Source organism: Pipistrellus hanaki (genome assembly GCF_964339955.1).
Source record: "Pipistrellus hanaki genome assembly, chromosome: 14".
In the NCBI taxonomy this organism is placed as follows: Eukaryota; Metazoa; Chordata; class Mammalia; order Chiroptera; family Vespertilionidae; genus Pipistrellus; species Pipistrellus hanaki.
Window position 1 is genome coordinate 43,892,649 of NC_140516.1, and position 14,813 is coordinate 43,907,461.

Sequence of the window (14,813 nt, forward strand, 5' to 3'; positions counted from 1 at the left end):
AGAAGCCACAGTTTTCTTTGACAAATATACTCCTCATTTACATGTCTATGGAGACCCTAGATTGTCATTTCCCCTCCTGTCTCAGAATGAAGCATTCATAGCAAACCTCTGGAATTAAATAACGCCCTATCAAAGTTGAAGTATGTAAGTTGAAAAACTATTATAATAGCGCATGTGCATAGTAGGCATTTGGTGAATTCTGAATACATGGATGAAGGATATATGAATAGCTGAGTAGGCTTTGACTCATTAAACACTTGAATGTTGTCCAACAAGCTCCTATAGAACTTTACTGTGGAAAACAGTTGGTGGGTTTCAGAAAAAGAAACTGTTCTTAAGCCTTACCACTTATAGGAAGCAATTTAGACTAGTTGACAGAAGTGTGTAATGTTATTCTGAAAGATAGCACAACAGGAATGTAGATGGTGAGCATTCAGGCACATGACAGGGTGATGGGTGATGCTATACGCTTATTCTGAAGAATGGAGAAACTTCCAAGTCATATACCTTTTAGAATATCACTGTCATTAAGACCTAAATTTTAACTGTGTCTTAATTAGAATAGTTGGTCAAACTCACCATGATTTATCTGGACACTTTAGAAGTTTAAGATGCAAGCATTCTATATTAACTGTTTGTATTTTAATTATATACCAGTTTCAAGAAGAGATATTGTTCTAACTTTTAGGTTCATAATAACTAAGACTTAGATACAGGAGAAAGACCATCCAGAAGAAAATTTGGTTTATTTGTTTTTTCTCCTTTCAACAGGACCAGTGGTAATCTATTTCCAAATGAATACATTTCTTAATGGAGAATTTCTAAGTAAGTTTGTTACGCTCCTAATCCCTCTTTAGGAGAGATCTAATAATATAATTGTAGGGTGCCTTGGGAGCAGCAAGTCTGTAATCTTTTTTTTTTTCTTTTTGCTCCAAGTTTTCTCTCTAATAACTCTTACGATATAGAACATCCACATGTGGATATATATAAATCCACCTCTGATACTTATCAGTATTGCTACCTGATTTTCATGAGTTAGATATTACTTAAAAATTAGCCAATGTGATTTCTTTTTAGCCTTAACTGAGATAATTGTATCAGGTCAGTTTCTTTTATCAAAGTGGTCCTCTTTTTTTGTGATTTAAAAATCTTTTACTTCTTCCTTAAAAGTTCTGATTTAGATGCAGAAGCCTTCAGATCTGAATTTCAAGTTAATTCTACTTTTGGTTAATAGCATAAAAGAATATATATGTACTTAAAAGTATGCTCATACCCTACACAATCTCAAATCTCTGAATCTTTCATGTTTTTTATAAGTTATTTTTATCCATACCTTATAAATTCAAAGTTTACAAGATCACTCCCTCAACATCGACAGAATATGCATAAAATGGTATGAGATTCAGATAAGGCTTTTAAGGCACCCTCTCTTTAACTTAAACATTTTGTTTTTTTACCTAGTGATTTTTTTATCATACTTTTTTAGACATGTATTTGATGAGGAAACTGTCCAAATTATAATATTCTGGGGACAAACCAAGTTTTCAAGTATGATTTTATTTAAGTTGAAGAATTAAATGACTTTTAAAAATTTATAACATTCAGTGAATATTCACTTCTTACATAAAAAAAAGATAACTTTCTCCCATTAGATGATGTACGGGCCTAATCAAACAGGAGGAATTTCTCACTCAAGTAATAGACTGATAAGACTGTTTTCTAGAGCTTCAGATTCAGTATAATAAACTATGAAATGGATCTTTGCTATCATTAACTTAGTTAAGATTGAGATTACATTCTTTTTTTTTCTCTTATGTCTAGGAAAATAAGAAGAAAACTCTAACTTACTTTTATTAATTGAGCACTAAACTAGACACTTAGGGAGACTCTAGGAATGTGAAAGACAGTCCCAGCCATCAGATATTGTGGTATAGTAGAATAGGAGGAATAAATCATAATCATATGGTTGTATAGGCAAATGTTAAAAGAATTCAGAACGGGGTGGAAAAAGAAGAAATAAGGAGATCCTTCCTAAATGAGGTGATTAAAAGAGAGACTTCAATAAGAAGGTGGCATTTAAGATGAATGTTCAGTAAAGGGTAGTAATTCATTAGTTAGAGAAACAGTGGAAGCCAGCATTTTCATTTGGTGGAATATTCTGAGCAAGGATAGAAAACTACAAGTTGTGATCAGAGACAATACTTGAACAAACCTCCCTAGACTAGACCAGAGCACAAGGTGGTAATGGTAGATACAGACAAAAAAATTACTTAACAAATTATAGAGGTCCTGGAGTAAGAACAGACTATTTTGGTCTAAGTTAGGGGTAACTCATTTTCTCATCATTTTCCAATTTTTTATACATACATACAATAGTTGTTCTGGATCTGGGTTCACTACCACTTATTAGCTGTGTGACATTGGGAAATTCACTTAACTTGATCTTCAATTTCCTTGTTGGTAAAATGAACCTCATACAGTTGCTGTGACAAGTAACATAAAAACATATAGAACAATATTTAACATATAGTAAGTAAATATTTTTGTGAAAATTGTGTATGTAAAGTTATATACAATATTGCTCATTTAAAACATGTTCTGCTGTTGTGGCAACACTTTGAATATTATAATCATAATTCCTTAAATTGTATTTTGAGTTTTGAAGGTTTCAAAGATTCTATCACCCTGATGGCAACCTGGAGTATTCACATTCATGTATTCATGTAGTCAAGGCATAATAACCCCCTCTACTTCCTCCTCTCTGCTCTTCTGTATCTGAGGTGGAAGCCACACTTTATGCTGTAGTGTGTATATGTGTTGTTTGATCTTTTAACCTGACTTCAAAAGCCCAGCATGTGACCTTGCTGTCCTGCTCTAAGTTAGTTTCTCATTCTCCTTTGATGGGAGAGGTCCTAGATGTAAGACGACAAGTACTCCAGGATCATCATAATCTGCTGCTATATAATTTTTTGCTGTCATTTCAACCTAATGCTCTAATCTAGCCTAAGAGATTTACTCAGTATTTCTGATCATAACATGCCTGGTGCCTTATTAGTTGTATTTGGTTTCAGTGATACAACCCATCTCTGATAAAATTAGGGAAAGATCATGTGTCCACCTGAGAGCCCAGATTGGAATCTTTGTTTCATTATGTATTAGCTGTGCAACCTTGAACAAATCATTGTCTATCTCAGGACTTTGTTGTGAGATTCAACTGATTCAACTCTAAAGTATTATTGTTTTGCTAACATTGAATTTTAGTAGGAATATGATTAATTATCACAAAGATAAGTAAATATTTTATTTTTGAAATTTTAATGAAAGTTTAATAATTTTATTTGATAAGCTTTGAAAAATAGCTGAAACAATTTTATATAATTAGTAATTTTACACTAATATAACTTAAGCAGTTGCTGAATGATATTTCAGAAATATTTGAAACATTAAAATGAGTTATAAATGTTATGACAAAAAAATTAAATCCTTTGGAATAGAAAAATTCTTATCTATTGAAGCACTGTTAACTATATAAAAAGGCTTGAGAAATTTTATTTACTTTGAAATTTTTCTTACCCTTTATAGACACTATTCACTAGCTTTAAAGGGGCAAATCATATTTTTCTCTTAGTTGATTACAGAAGGGCTTATACATTCCCCTGCATGACACTATGGATCATCCCGAAGCTTTAGCATGGTATTCACCATTTTGTGGGATATATTGTAGTGAAAAAGCATTATCACTAATGAAAAATCTGTTTGACCTGAGTGCTTGTCTCTGACACTTGACAGCTATGTGACCTTGGACAAATTTTTCAAATTTTCTTACTTAGCTTTCTCATCTCACCCAGCAGAAATGTCTCATCAGTTTCACAAATAGTTGTGAATCTCTTTAATTTTAACTTTAAAACCATTGTAAATCAGCACACTGGGAAGATTGTTTTGATTCATGTTGACTGCTAGAGAATTTAGATAAAATTCGACTCATCTATATTGAATGCATAGAGTCTTATAGCATGAACTTTGTGTCTTAACCTCATTACTGGCTTTGTCTCACCTCCTTTATACTTATTTTTATTAGCTTGTCTTTTATAATGCACATTTAATTACTTTTGTATCATTTTAATCTACGGAATCTGCCTTCTATATTTCCTGGAACAGCATTCAATAAAATAAATGTCTACTTTTCAGAGCTATTATAATGTTAATAACTAGTGATATAATAGGTAGCCTTAAATTTTTTTCCTTACTGACTCAAAGAACATTGGTTACAGCTGCTTTGAGCTGAGAAAAGTTTAAGTAGAATTTTGTTTTAAAAAGAAGATAATAGTGGATCCCATAGCTCAGGGGTTAGAGCACTGGTCTTGTAAAGAGAAGATAGTTTCAGAAGAGCAGACTGACCCATTGCCAGGTATCCAGAAGTTTTCTGTAGTTTATATAAAGATAAATGAGTATATCTGGAAGATTCTTTTCAGCCTTAAGCATGGTAAAATATTCATGTTAGTTATCTGTGTGAAGGCAATCACGTTATTAACAGTTCTATATACAACTACTTTATGTTCATGAGGTCTTAGAAATGTGTGAATGGAGTTTTCTGTTGAAGAGATTTTATAGGATAGTTTCTCTGGTTTAAATCATCTATTTAAATGAATTAGATATAGACAATAGAATTAGATATTCATAATTTTTATAATTGTGGTAATGAGTTTCATCTGACAAGCTTTGAATTTGTAAAAGAAAAGCCATATTTAACTGGTGTACACTGCTCCATGAACTCAGAATTCAAATATGGTCACAGCTAATATATTTGAAATCAATCACTCAAACATCCACCTGCTGTATTAGTGTAAAGTACAGCGCCTTCATGTTGGAATTTCTACTTTCCCCTAAATTATCCCAAGAATTTCATGACTTATATAGTCCAAAAGGGTTCATTAGTGGCTTGTATATCTAAGATGTGGTGTGCACATCTGTCTGCATATGTGAAAAGTCACACTAAAGTCTGTGGAGTCCACCATTGCCACTGCTTCCCCCCCCCCGCCACGTGGTGGTGGTGGTTAAAAATAGTCTTACCCTGTCCAACAGAAGATGCAGGTTCAGCACTGACCCAAATGTCTGTGCAGGCCACCATAGGGCATCAGGGAAGGATAACCTCTCTGTCCCTCTTCCTGTGCTAAGCTGTCCCAAGGTGCCCAGGATTGAGTTTCCAAGATTACAGCTATTAGCACTTGGCTCTTTCAGTGATTGTCACAGATGCTTCTCAGCTGTTGTTCAAAGAGCAACACAAGCATTGATTCATAGTCTCAGAACCACATTTTCCCTTCTACTGTGGGCTTTTATGCCTTTTTTTTTTTTAAGAGAGAGGAAAGAAAAGTCATTCTTTCTGAAAACCTCTAAGTTATTCAGCCATACTCTAAGCAAGGTTACATCTAAGGAGGAATTCCAGGGGATCTTATTCCCAACCTGTGAGGAAAGGCTACTATTAGTGACTCAGAGATCAACCCTTCTAAGACTGTTTCCCCTGTGATCTCCAGGTTCTTCATACCTACCCCTCTTGGAAGTAGTGATTCCAAAGCAAATGTCTGCCTTCTCCCTCTTAGTTGAAGAGTGTGTGTGTGTGTGTGTGTGTGTGTGTGTGTGTGTGTGTGTGTGGCGGGGTGGGGGCAGGATTGAATTCAGTTTCTGGCAGGACATTCTGCTACATATGTAACCAATCTCAAATGGAAGAGCATGGTGTAGATGATTTATATTGCAAAAGCCTTCATGTTTAAAATGAATAAAAAAGTAGACATGAGCAAGAGAACAAATGTTGAATTTAATAAAGTAAGTGTTGATTGGGTGTGATAGAAATAACAAAATCAGCTATTTCAAGTAATGTGAAAGATTTGGAGAGGTTTCAAATGATCAATTATATTAGCAACTCGAGGGTTACTAAAATAGAGATTTTTCCCTTATTGTTCAGGATTTTTATTTATATAAACACTTTCTGCCACACACTCATCCCTTGCCACCCTCCTCACCCCAACCCCAAAAGAAAAGATACAACAGAACTCCAGAACAGGAACATGCAGTACCCAAAGTTGGAAAAAAGTGTTCTTTCTTTAGCACAGTGTTGCAGAAGGAGAATAATCCGTTCTCAGCTCTGCTTACCATTTGCTTCCAGAGTTCATGGCTAAGGCACTACCATGGAAATCCTAAAATGAAAGCCACAATTTAGTATGATTCAGTGAAGACTTTTGCTATTAGGAACTCTAGAGTCAAGAGTCATGTCCCATTCAAGTAGGGACTCTTTTCTAACCTAGATAATGAGGCTGCTGAGCAAGGAACAGGTCTCTTAGTTATCAGTCCATACTGATGCTCTGGTTGCTTTTACTATACTTGTCTGTTATAGATGTTATAATAGCTAATTTTGAGATTAAGAATACCTAATGTTTTTTTTTCTCCTCTGAAAACAAGTTTCTAGCTTCTTCCAGTGTTTGAATTTTATTATTTTGTATTTTATACTTGTTTTAAAATACTCTGGATGAAACCCATTCAAAAGAGAGGTGGAGAGAAAAAGATTAATTATATCAGCAAGTTGTGTTTGGGTTGTTCCGCTCCAGGAGAGATGTGTGTGCTCAGCGGTTGTTTCTGTGTATTGCAGGCCTTTCGGGAAGACCTGGAATGTCTTATTCAAGAACAGATGAAGAAAGGCCAAAACCCGACGGGATTACTAGCGTTACAGCAAATTGCAGATTACATCATGGCCAATTCTTTCTCGGGCTTTACTTCACCTTCCCTCAGTATGTCAGTTTGGAAAGTTTTAAAAAATGATAATTTTGTCTCTACTTTCACACTATATATCCCTAGCAACATATTCTGCTCTGGTTTAGTCCTTAAGTTTAAACATCTAACATTTAGAGTAATGGTATTAGAATCTCTCACTTTTCATGTCAATCAGGCATTCACTAGACTTTGTGAGGATTACAAAATGGTCATTAGATGTGGTCTCTGCCCTAGATAAATGAATAATTTAGTTGAGGACACATACCATGAATGCACAGAAGATTAAAACTGCAAGATAACTATAGAGGAAAATTACAAACTTGGTGTTAAAGAGGGGTTAGGACATTATGTTATTAACAGGTTTGTGAAAGCACCAAGTTGGTGAGCTGAACATTCAGGATATCAAGAATTATGGCATTAAGTTCAAGCACTTTACATCTCAGTGAGATGCGTGTAGAACTCACTGCAATACCCGGGCAGTTACACAGAGTGCCAGAGGGACTGTCAGGGACAACATCACATTAGAATCAGAGGTGGTACATGGTGTCAAAGGGAATGGAGACTGAGCAAAAGTTGAACGTAGCAACTGAGTCATTAGAGATCAACACTAGTTTTTGTTCTTGGTGAGGACAGGCGCCAGACTGCTTCCATCTTAAATATTTTTGGTTGAATAAAAGTGAAAGGAGATATCTTAAACGTAGCTTTCTGTTGTGATCTTTTTGTCATAAAATTAGCAGCAACCTCAGTACTAATAACACTTTCACCACCAATGGGGTCATAAGACCATTTTCCCCAGTAGTGTGAGCCTAACTTCCTAATAAGCCACTCCCTAACACGTAAATGAAACAGCAAGGAAGATAGCTGATGCAAGGTTTTATTCTCAGTGTATTTCTCTGAAGGAAGATAAGCTAATGAAACATTGTGTGGGCTGAGAAGTTTCAGATTATTATGTACAAGGCTGGCCACTGAGACTCAGGCTGCTTCCCGGCAACTAATGCCCAGGTAAGGGGTTCTTTGACCTGAATCTCTCTCCATGATCTTTCCTCTTCTAGGTCTCGGCATGGTCACACCTATCAATGATCTTCCTGGGGCAGATACATCCTCCTACGTGAAGGGAGAGAAACTTACTCGTTGTAAACTTGCCAGCCTGTACAGACTTGTCGACCTGTTTGGATGGGCACACCTGGCAAACACATACATCTCAGTGAGTTCGTGGGCTTTCTTTTCCTTTGTTTAAAATCCTAACTAGAAGACAACTGTGCTGCTCTCACCTTTACTCAGAAGTCTAGTTTTCCGACTTTATTCTCTAAGCCCAGCTTGCTGGATCACAGTCTAATCTGATTTAAAGGGAGAGGCTGCAATTATCCAACTTCTCCATTTACTATCTGTGGAGGTATTTTAATTCAACCCAGTTGTAGAATTTATACAGGAAGAAATCTTTCTGACAGAATTTTCTCTCTCCGTGTTAATTATACCTGAGCGTCAATGACATTGAAAAGATATTAGGGGTAGGGAAAATAGAAGTGGTTAAGGAAGTGTCCTCCCTGGTCTTTATTTTTTAAAATATATTTTCCCACTCGTGATCATCTTGTTTTCATGTTTCCATACTTGGCAGCAAGACAATAATTGGAAGCAAAAAAGTATGAAAATATCGTGTGATGGAAATGGCACAGATATGACATGCAGTCTTCTTATAACTTCCCTTTCTCCCGGCCATTTCTGTTGCCCTTTCCATCCCCACCTGAATTCCTTCCTAGGAAGAGACTCTGTTCTCCTTCCTTTGCCCATTTTACCTTAATTTCCAAGTTGTAAATAAAGAGTATAGTTATTACCATATTCAATTGAATAATATTGGCATTTGTTATATATGAAGTAGCTGATTTTAGAACCACCAAATTAGGTAAGTTCAGTAAGTGAGAAACTAATGTCAGAATTTTTTAGCAAGTACTTGAGGTTTGAGGGAAGAAAATCATTCAGGAAAAATTTCATGTTGCACATCTTTAATATCTGCTTTGTTTGTTTTTTTTCTCCCTCCGCCCCCCCCCCCCCCCAATCTCTTACACTTATTCGTAGTCAGGTTTATATTGCAAAATGTGAACTCCTCACAGTAATTCCCTATTTTTTTTCTTTCTCCCAGGTAAGAATAAGTAAGGAGCAAGACCACATTATCCTCATTCCCAGAGGCCTGTCTTTTTCTGAAGCCACAGCCTCCAGTTTGGTATAAATTTCATTCCTGTGTTACTTTTTCTGTGCTTCCTTATTTTCTGACAGGTTTTTTAACTTTTAGTGCAGGATGGAACAATAAAAGGTATTGATGGAAAAAACATCTATGAGAGAACAGAGAAAAATTTGGCAAGTTATGTTGACTTGTAAGAAAAGCTTTAGGGTTCAAAAAGAAATAAAATAGGGTAGTTGAAGAGACTAAGAATGAGTTGGTCTTATCAGTTAACCTGTCCATATTTTGAAGGGAATCTTTTCAGAGTTTTTTTCACTCTGCACTCTGGGAATTGTTTTTAAAAATACACTTGCCTGACTGGTATGGCTCAGTAGTTGAGCGTTGATCCTGGAGGTCATGGTTCGATTCCGGTCAGGGCACATGCCCAGTTTACAGGCTTGATTCCCAGTAGGGGACATGCGAGAGGCAGATGATTCTCTCTCATTGTTGATGCTTCTATATCTCTCTCCCTCTCCCTTCCTCTGTGAAATCAATAAAAAAAAATTTTTTTCAATATATACTAGTATTCACATGATCAATCTGTATTTCATAGATATATTTAAACAAAGTTTATTTGGTATGAAAATCGGGTCTGATCTGGCATTTCAGTTGTCCATGATTGTACTCCTAGCCATAGTCATCGGCCTCCAAAACAGCAGGAACCATGTTGGTTCTGGGTGCTGCAGTACTAGCAGATGGAAATTTTCCAGCCAGTTCAATAAATGCCATATTTGAAGAGCTTAAGTTATTCAGTTTTTTAGAAACTGTATTTCTTGCTAAATACTAAGTTTTGTGGCACACTACCTGTTTCTGTAAAGTTTTATGGGAAGAAAGCCATACCCATTCTTTTGTAATTGTTCACGCTGCTTTTGTACTACAGCGGCAGACTTGAGTAGTTGCAACAGAGGTCCACAAAGTCTAAAATATTTACTATCTGACTCTTGACAAAAAAGTTTGCCATCCCATGCTTTAACTTGTAGAACACAGGCAAACTTTGATACATCTGTACCAATTCAATGTCTTTCTGATTTTTCCAGGTGAAAGTCAATATAATAGGAGAAGTGGTTGATCAGGGAAGTACTAACTTGAAAATTGACTATGCAGGATTCAGTCCCCATGCTGCAATCTATTCAACACGTCCAGATGTTAAGTGTGTGATACACATCCATACCCTTGCAACAGCAGCTGTAAGTCACTAAAGGGCCAAAACCAACAATGACGCTAGGAAATTTATTACTTTCATGGCTTTCATTACATGATACTCTATTATCAAATTCTTCCAGACTCCACCATTTAAAGTTATATTTGAAATAATCCTCTGCATACCCAGAAATCAAAGGACCCTTTGGCCTAAATGCTATCATTCTAGGAAACAACTAGAGAGATAGCATTTACATTTTTTAATTTAGTTTAATAATTGGGTCATTGAGTTCTTTGCAATAATGCTTCTTGCACAATAGTCGACAAGGCATTTAAATTGTGTTGTATCCCCTGAGTCTCCTATTTTTTCTGAAAGAAGCAAAAAACTAAAGTGGGAGGTGGGTTGGATGGTGAACATACTAAATAGGCCAATGTTTCCTGAGCTGGCTAAAGAATCAGGTTCCTATGAAAATGTAATTGGTAACTGAATATGTTATCTTGGCATGGACCCAATCATCTAGGTATCCTCCATGAAATGTGGAATCCTTCCCATTTCTCAAGAGTCCCTGATCCTCGGAGATGTTGCCTATTACGACTATCAAGGGTCACTTGATGAACAGGAGGAGAGAATTCAGCTGCAGAAAGTTCTGGGGCCAAGTTGTAAGGTGTGTAGTAGAGTTTCTGTCTAAGGAGCTATTTTTGTTGCTATTGCTGTTGATGAGAACAGTGTGCACTATGCCAGCTATTTGAAGTGATTGCTTTGGAATTCTATTTTAGGTGCTGGTACTCAGAAATCACGGTGTGGTAGCACTTGGAGAAACAGTTGAGGAGGCTTTTCATTATATTTTTAGTGTGCAGCTAGCCTGTGAGATTCAGGTAGGAATAATTATTCAACATGCCCCTTTTATTTTTTTTTGTTTTGTTAATTTGGTTGTGACTTGGGTTTCGTGTTTGTTTATTTCTGAAGTTTTTCTGGTTGGTGATTTTGTTTTGTTTTGTTTTTTAAGAGAAGTTATGCTTTACTTCAGTTATCTCTTGAATTAAAAATAGGAGAAAAGAAAATTAAATTCATATATAGACACACACACAAATCTAAGGGCCTCAAAGATTATTTTCCTTTTAATGCTATTTTTTAAGATAATATAATTGCACTTTTCTCAACCTCTAATGTCATAATGCTAATTGAGACACAAAGGCAGCTACCAATCATCAAAGATGTGATGTGTTGTGGCCACTTCTATAAAGATGGTAAAAGTGGGGATAGAAGTTTTAAGAACTCACACAGTTTCCAACTAGTTCATAGCCTCAACCTCATTGTTGTAATAAAAGGTTGAATATTTATTAAATACCTTTTTTTTTTTTCTCAGAGAAGCTGAATGTATTTAATGGCTCTAATTTCTCTCTTCAAGAAAATCAAGCAGGTTCTCTTGAAGCAAGTAGTAATAGTCTTAATTTATTGGAAGGGCCACAAAAAAAAGAGGCGGGGGTACTTTTTCTAAGACAAACTTAGTTTGTCTTAACCAATTCTTTTTTTATTTTTTATTTTTTTGCTTTAATACTTCCTCCGCCTCTTAAATGAAGCTGTACAAAGCTTAAATAAATTAATGAACTGACTCCTTCTGCCTAAGTAGCCTTAAATTCAAAGTATAGTGTCTGTATTCCTTTAAAATTATAATTTTCAGTGAAAGTTTTAACCAGATAGCCATGGTAAAACTGCAAGAAAAGGACTTTAAAATTTGGCAGGAGAATTCAGTTTCTTAAGATGAGTTAAATTTAGTATTTTTTTTTAATCAGGGAGGATCAGAGTCCTGTCAGGTATCTTTTTCAGATAGATGGAAGAGATATTTCAGCTGTCTACTTTCATAAATGTGTTGCCTTATTTTTTGTTATTTTTTTATTTATGACAAGTATTAGATATTTGCTAGATTGAAAGTGTGCCTATTTAAAAGTAAAATATCTTTATAGGGTTCACATCTTTGCCTGTGTGTGCTTTGCATTGGTTGCAGGTTCGGGCATTAGCAGGGGCAGGTGGAGTAGACAATCTGGTTGTACTGGATCTTCAGAAGTATAAAGCTTTCACTCACACCATCGCCGGTTCTGGAGGAGGGGGAGTCAACATGGGTTCCCATCAAAAATGGAAGGTTGGCGAGATTGAGTTTGAAGGACTGATGAGGACTCTGGACAATTTGGTAGGTGAAAGTGGGACATAAACTTGGATTTCATACCTCCTGATTCAAGAGCAGATGGCTCCATCTCCCTTTTGTTTTGGAACTTGCTCCTCCTCCAGGAGGAGAGTTTGACCCTAGGGTGTCATTCAAGTGTAACCTTACCATATTTTTAAGAATTAAACAGTGGAACCTGCTAATGTCATCTTACCTTAAGTTATACCCTCTTTTACTGAGGGTCAGAGGCAGATTGCCTTCAGACCCAGAAATAGATTTCAATGAACACTGTGATTTGGCCTCCAGAAAACCAGCTCATAGCAAGGAAAAATATTTCTCGTCAGCAGTTTTGAAGTTACCTTTGTCAGAAACAGTTGTGTGCTTGGAAATTATATTGTCAGCTGGAGTCGGTTTTGACCATATCTTGAAATTTGCTTAATTTTAACTCTAGTGTCATGTGGGGTTTGGAATGATGTTTTCCTCTTTATTTGTTTTTCAACAAAGGAGTCTTTTTGAATCATTTGTTTAAAGAATTGGGATCCAGATGCTGTGTTTGGTACAGCTCTGATTGCTTCCCATGTGGCTTTTTCCTCCTTAGGGATATAGGACAGGCTACGCATATAGGCATCCTCTTATTCGAGAGAAACCGAGGCACAAGAGTGATGTGGAAATCCCAGCAACGGTGACTGCTTTTTCCTTTGAAGACGATACAGTCCCACTCTCTCCTCTCAAATACATGGCACAGAAACAGCAGCGTGAGAAAACCAGATGGCTGAATTCACCAAATACTTACATGAAAGTGAATGTGCCTGAGGACTCTCGGAATGGGGAAACCAGTCCCAGGACCAAAATCACAGTATGCCACTATTTTACATGGTTTGCCTTTACGAAATGTTTTGCCTAGCTACTCATGAATTGAATGTTCTATGTCAAAAAATATTGGGAAAGTAGAATATAATGTTAACAATAATTGTATCGCTGCCTTTTTCAGGTATTAACTTTATGCAAGGCACTTTCCTTACATGAATTACCTCATTTACTTCTAATATGAGAGGGTGCTGTTTTTCTACTTCCCCCCTTGATCCCCCCGCCCCCGGCTTATAGATGGAAAACTGCATCACAGAGGAATTAAGTAATCATTTGTAAGTGATTTGAATACAGGCAGTCTGACTTTGAATATAGGCAGTTCTTACCCATTACATGAAACCGCTTTGTAGTTTGTATTGTAACAAACTATAAAAGTTACCAGCGTGCCAAAGTTTCAGGAATTACGGCACAATTATGCAGCATCTCATAGAGAAATGGGCTCTTATCTTTTTCAGCATTTTGCTTCAGATTTGTTTATAGTTTTAGAGTGACTATCACTGACTATTTCCTAGATATTCAGAATTAGTTCATCCTATCATATGCATCAATAACATTTAAAATGGAAATGCCTAATCATCAAAGTGTTTTTCCCTAGTCTATAAGATTTCCTATCTCCTAGTTAAAGAACATAATTCAACTCATGTTTCTCAGAATTAATTTTATTGGCAGAGACTGATGCCCCGCCATCATTAATCTTGTTGAATATTTGCCTTTTTAAGGAATGTATTGTGGGGTAAACAAGAATTGTATAAGGTTCTTCAATTCCTGTGGTTCTATTATTCCATAGATTACTACCAAATTAACACCTTTGTAAAATGCTGGTCAGGCCCTTTGCATTTTCTGTCAGCCAAAAATAAAAATTGAAGTCTGGAAAACTAAATCTTAAAAGATTTCTTGAGTCCTTTTTGGTGACTTCTTAGCCATCATCAATTGAAAATTCAATGCAAGTGACAATTCTCTCTGAATGTAAATTAATGTACGATCAAGCTGTATGTCTATGCTTGAAATATTTCAGCATCATATTTAAAATGCTAAAAGGCAAAAATTTACATAGCAAAAGTGTGTATTCATGTGAATATTTTACAGTATTTTTAAGTGAATGCTGATTGTGAGCCTTTTTCTAACTAGTGTGAGATACACTAATGGACCCCTAAATGCTGCTTAGTGAAATTCTTCAGAATATTGGTAGTATATGCACTCCCTCCTTGAGTCACTAAACAGAACCTACCGTATTTCCTTAGCAAAAAGCTTCATGCTAGAACTTTTTCTATTCTTTAGTGGATGAAAGCAGAGGACTCTTCTAAATTTAGCAGTGGAACACCTATCAAAATCGAAGATCCAAATCAGTTTGTTCCTTTAAATACAAACCCGAATGACGTACTAGAAAGAAGAAACAAGGTAAGACAGGGTCTTCTCTGCCCAGGGGAGGCATTTTTATGCTGTTTTATGTTTACATCATTAGTGATTGGATCTGATTAATACTAAGCTCAGGGGTTTGAATCCAGAAGAATTTTTAATTTAATTCAGTATAATTTTAGCTTGTACTAAATACTTCCAGCTCTGTGCTAGACACTGGTGGGGAAGAAGCTTTTAAGAGCTGTGGTATTAGTGAAAAATGTAGTTCTTTAACAGTATATGACAACAGGAGATCTCATGTCAAGAAGGGT

At 36.0% G+C, this 14,813-nt stretch overlaps 1 protein-coding gene across 8 annotated transcripts in view; it reads left to right on the forward strand.

The window, feature by feature from the left end:
• Positions 1–14,813, forward strand: part of ADD3 (adducin 3) — a 102,740-nt gene that overhangs the window by 79,074 nt on the left and 8,853 nt on the right. For 6 of the 8 annotated variants that reach the window (XM_084903383.1, XM_084903386.1, XM_084903385.1 and 3 more), the window contains exons 3-11: positions 6,641–6,779; positions 7,815–7,966; positions 8,900–8,980; positions 10,015–10,164; positions 10,639–10,782; positions 10,895–10,993; positions 12,124–12,306; positions 12,878–13,135; positions 14,425–14,544. In XM_084903383.1, the coding sequence (XP_084759509.1) occupies positions 6,641–6,779; positions 7,815–7,966; positions 8,900–8,980; positions 10,015–10,164; positions 10,639–10,782; positions 10,895–10,993; positions 12,124–12,306; positions 12,878–13,135; positions 14,425–14,544 (1,326 nt within the window). Of the gene's footprint in view, positions 1–770; positions 826–6,640; positions 6,780–7,814; positions 7,967–8,899; positions 8,981–10,014; positions 10,165–10,638; positions 10,783–10,894; positions 10,994–12,123; positions 12,307–12,877; positions 13,136–14,424; positions 14,545–14,813 lie in introns of those variants that run through there. The other 2 variants (XM_084903388.1, XM_084903389.1) reach the window with 1 other exon arrangement.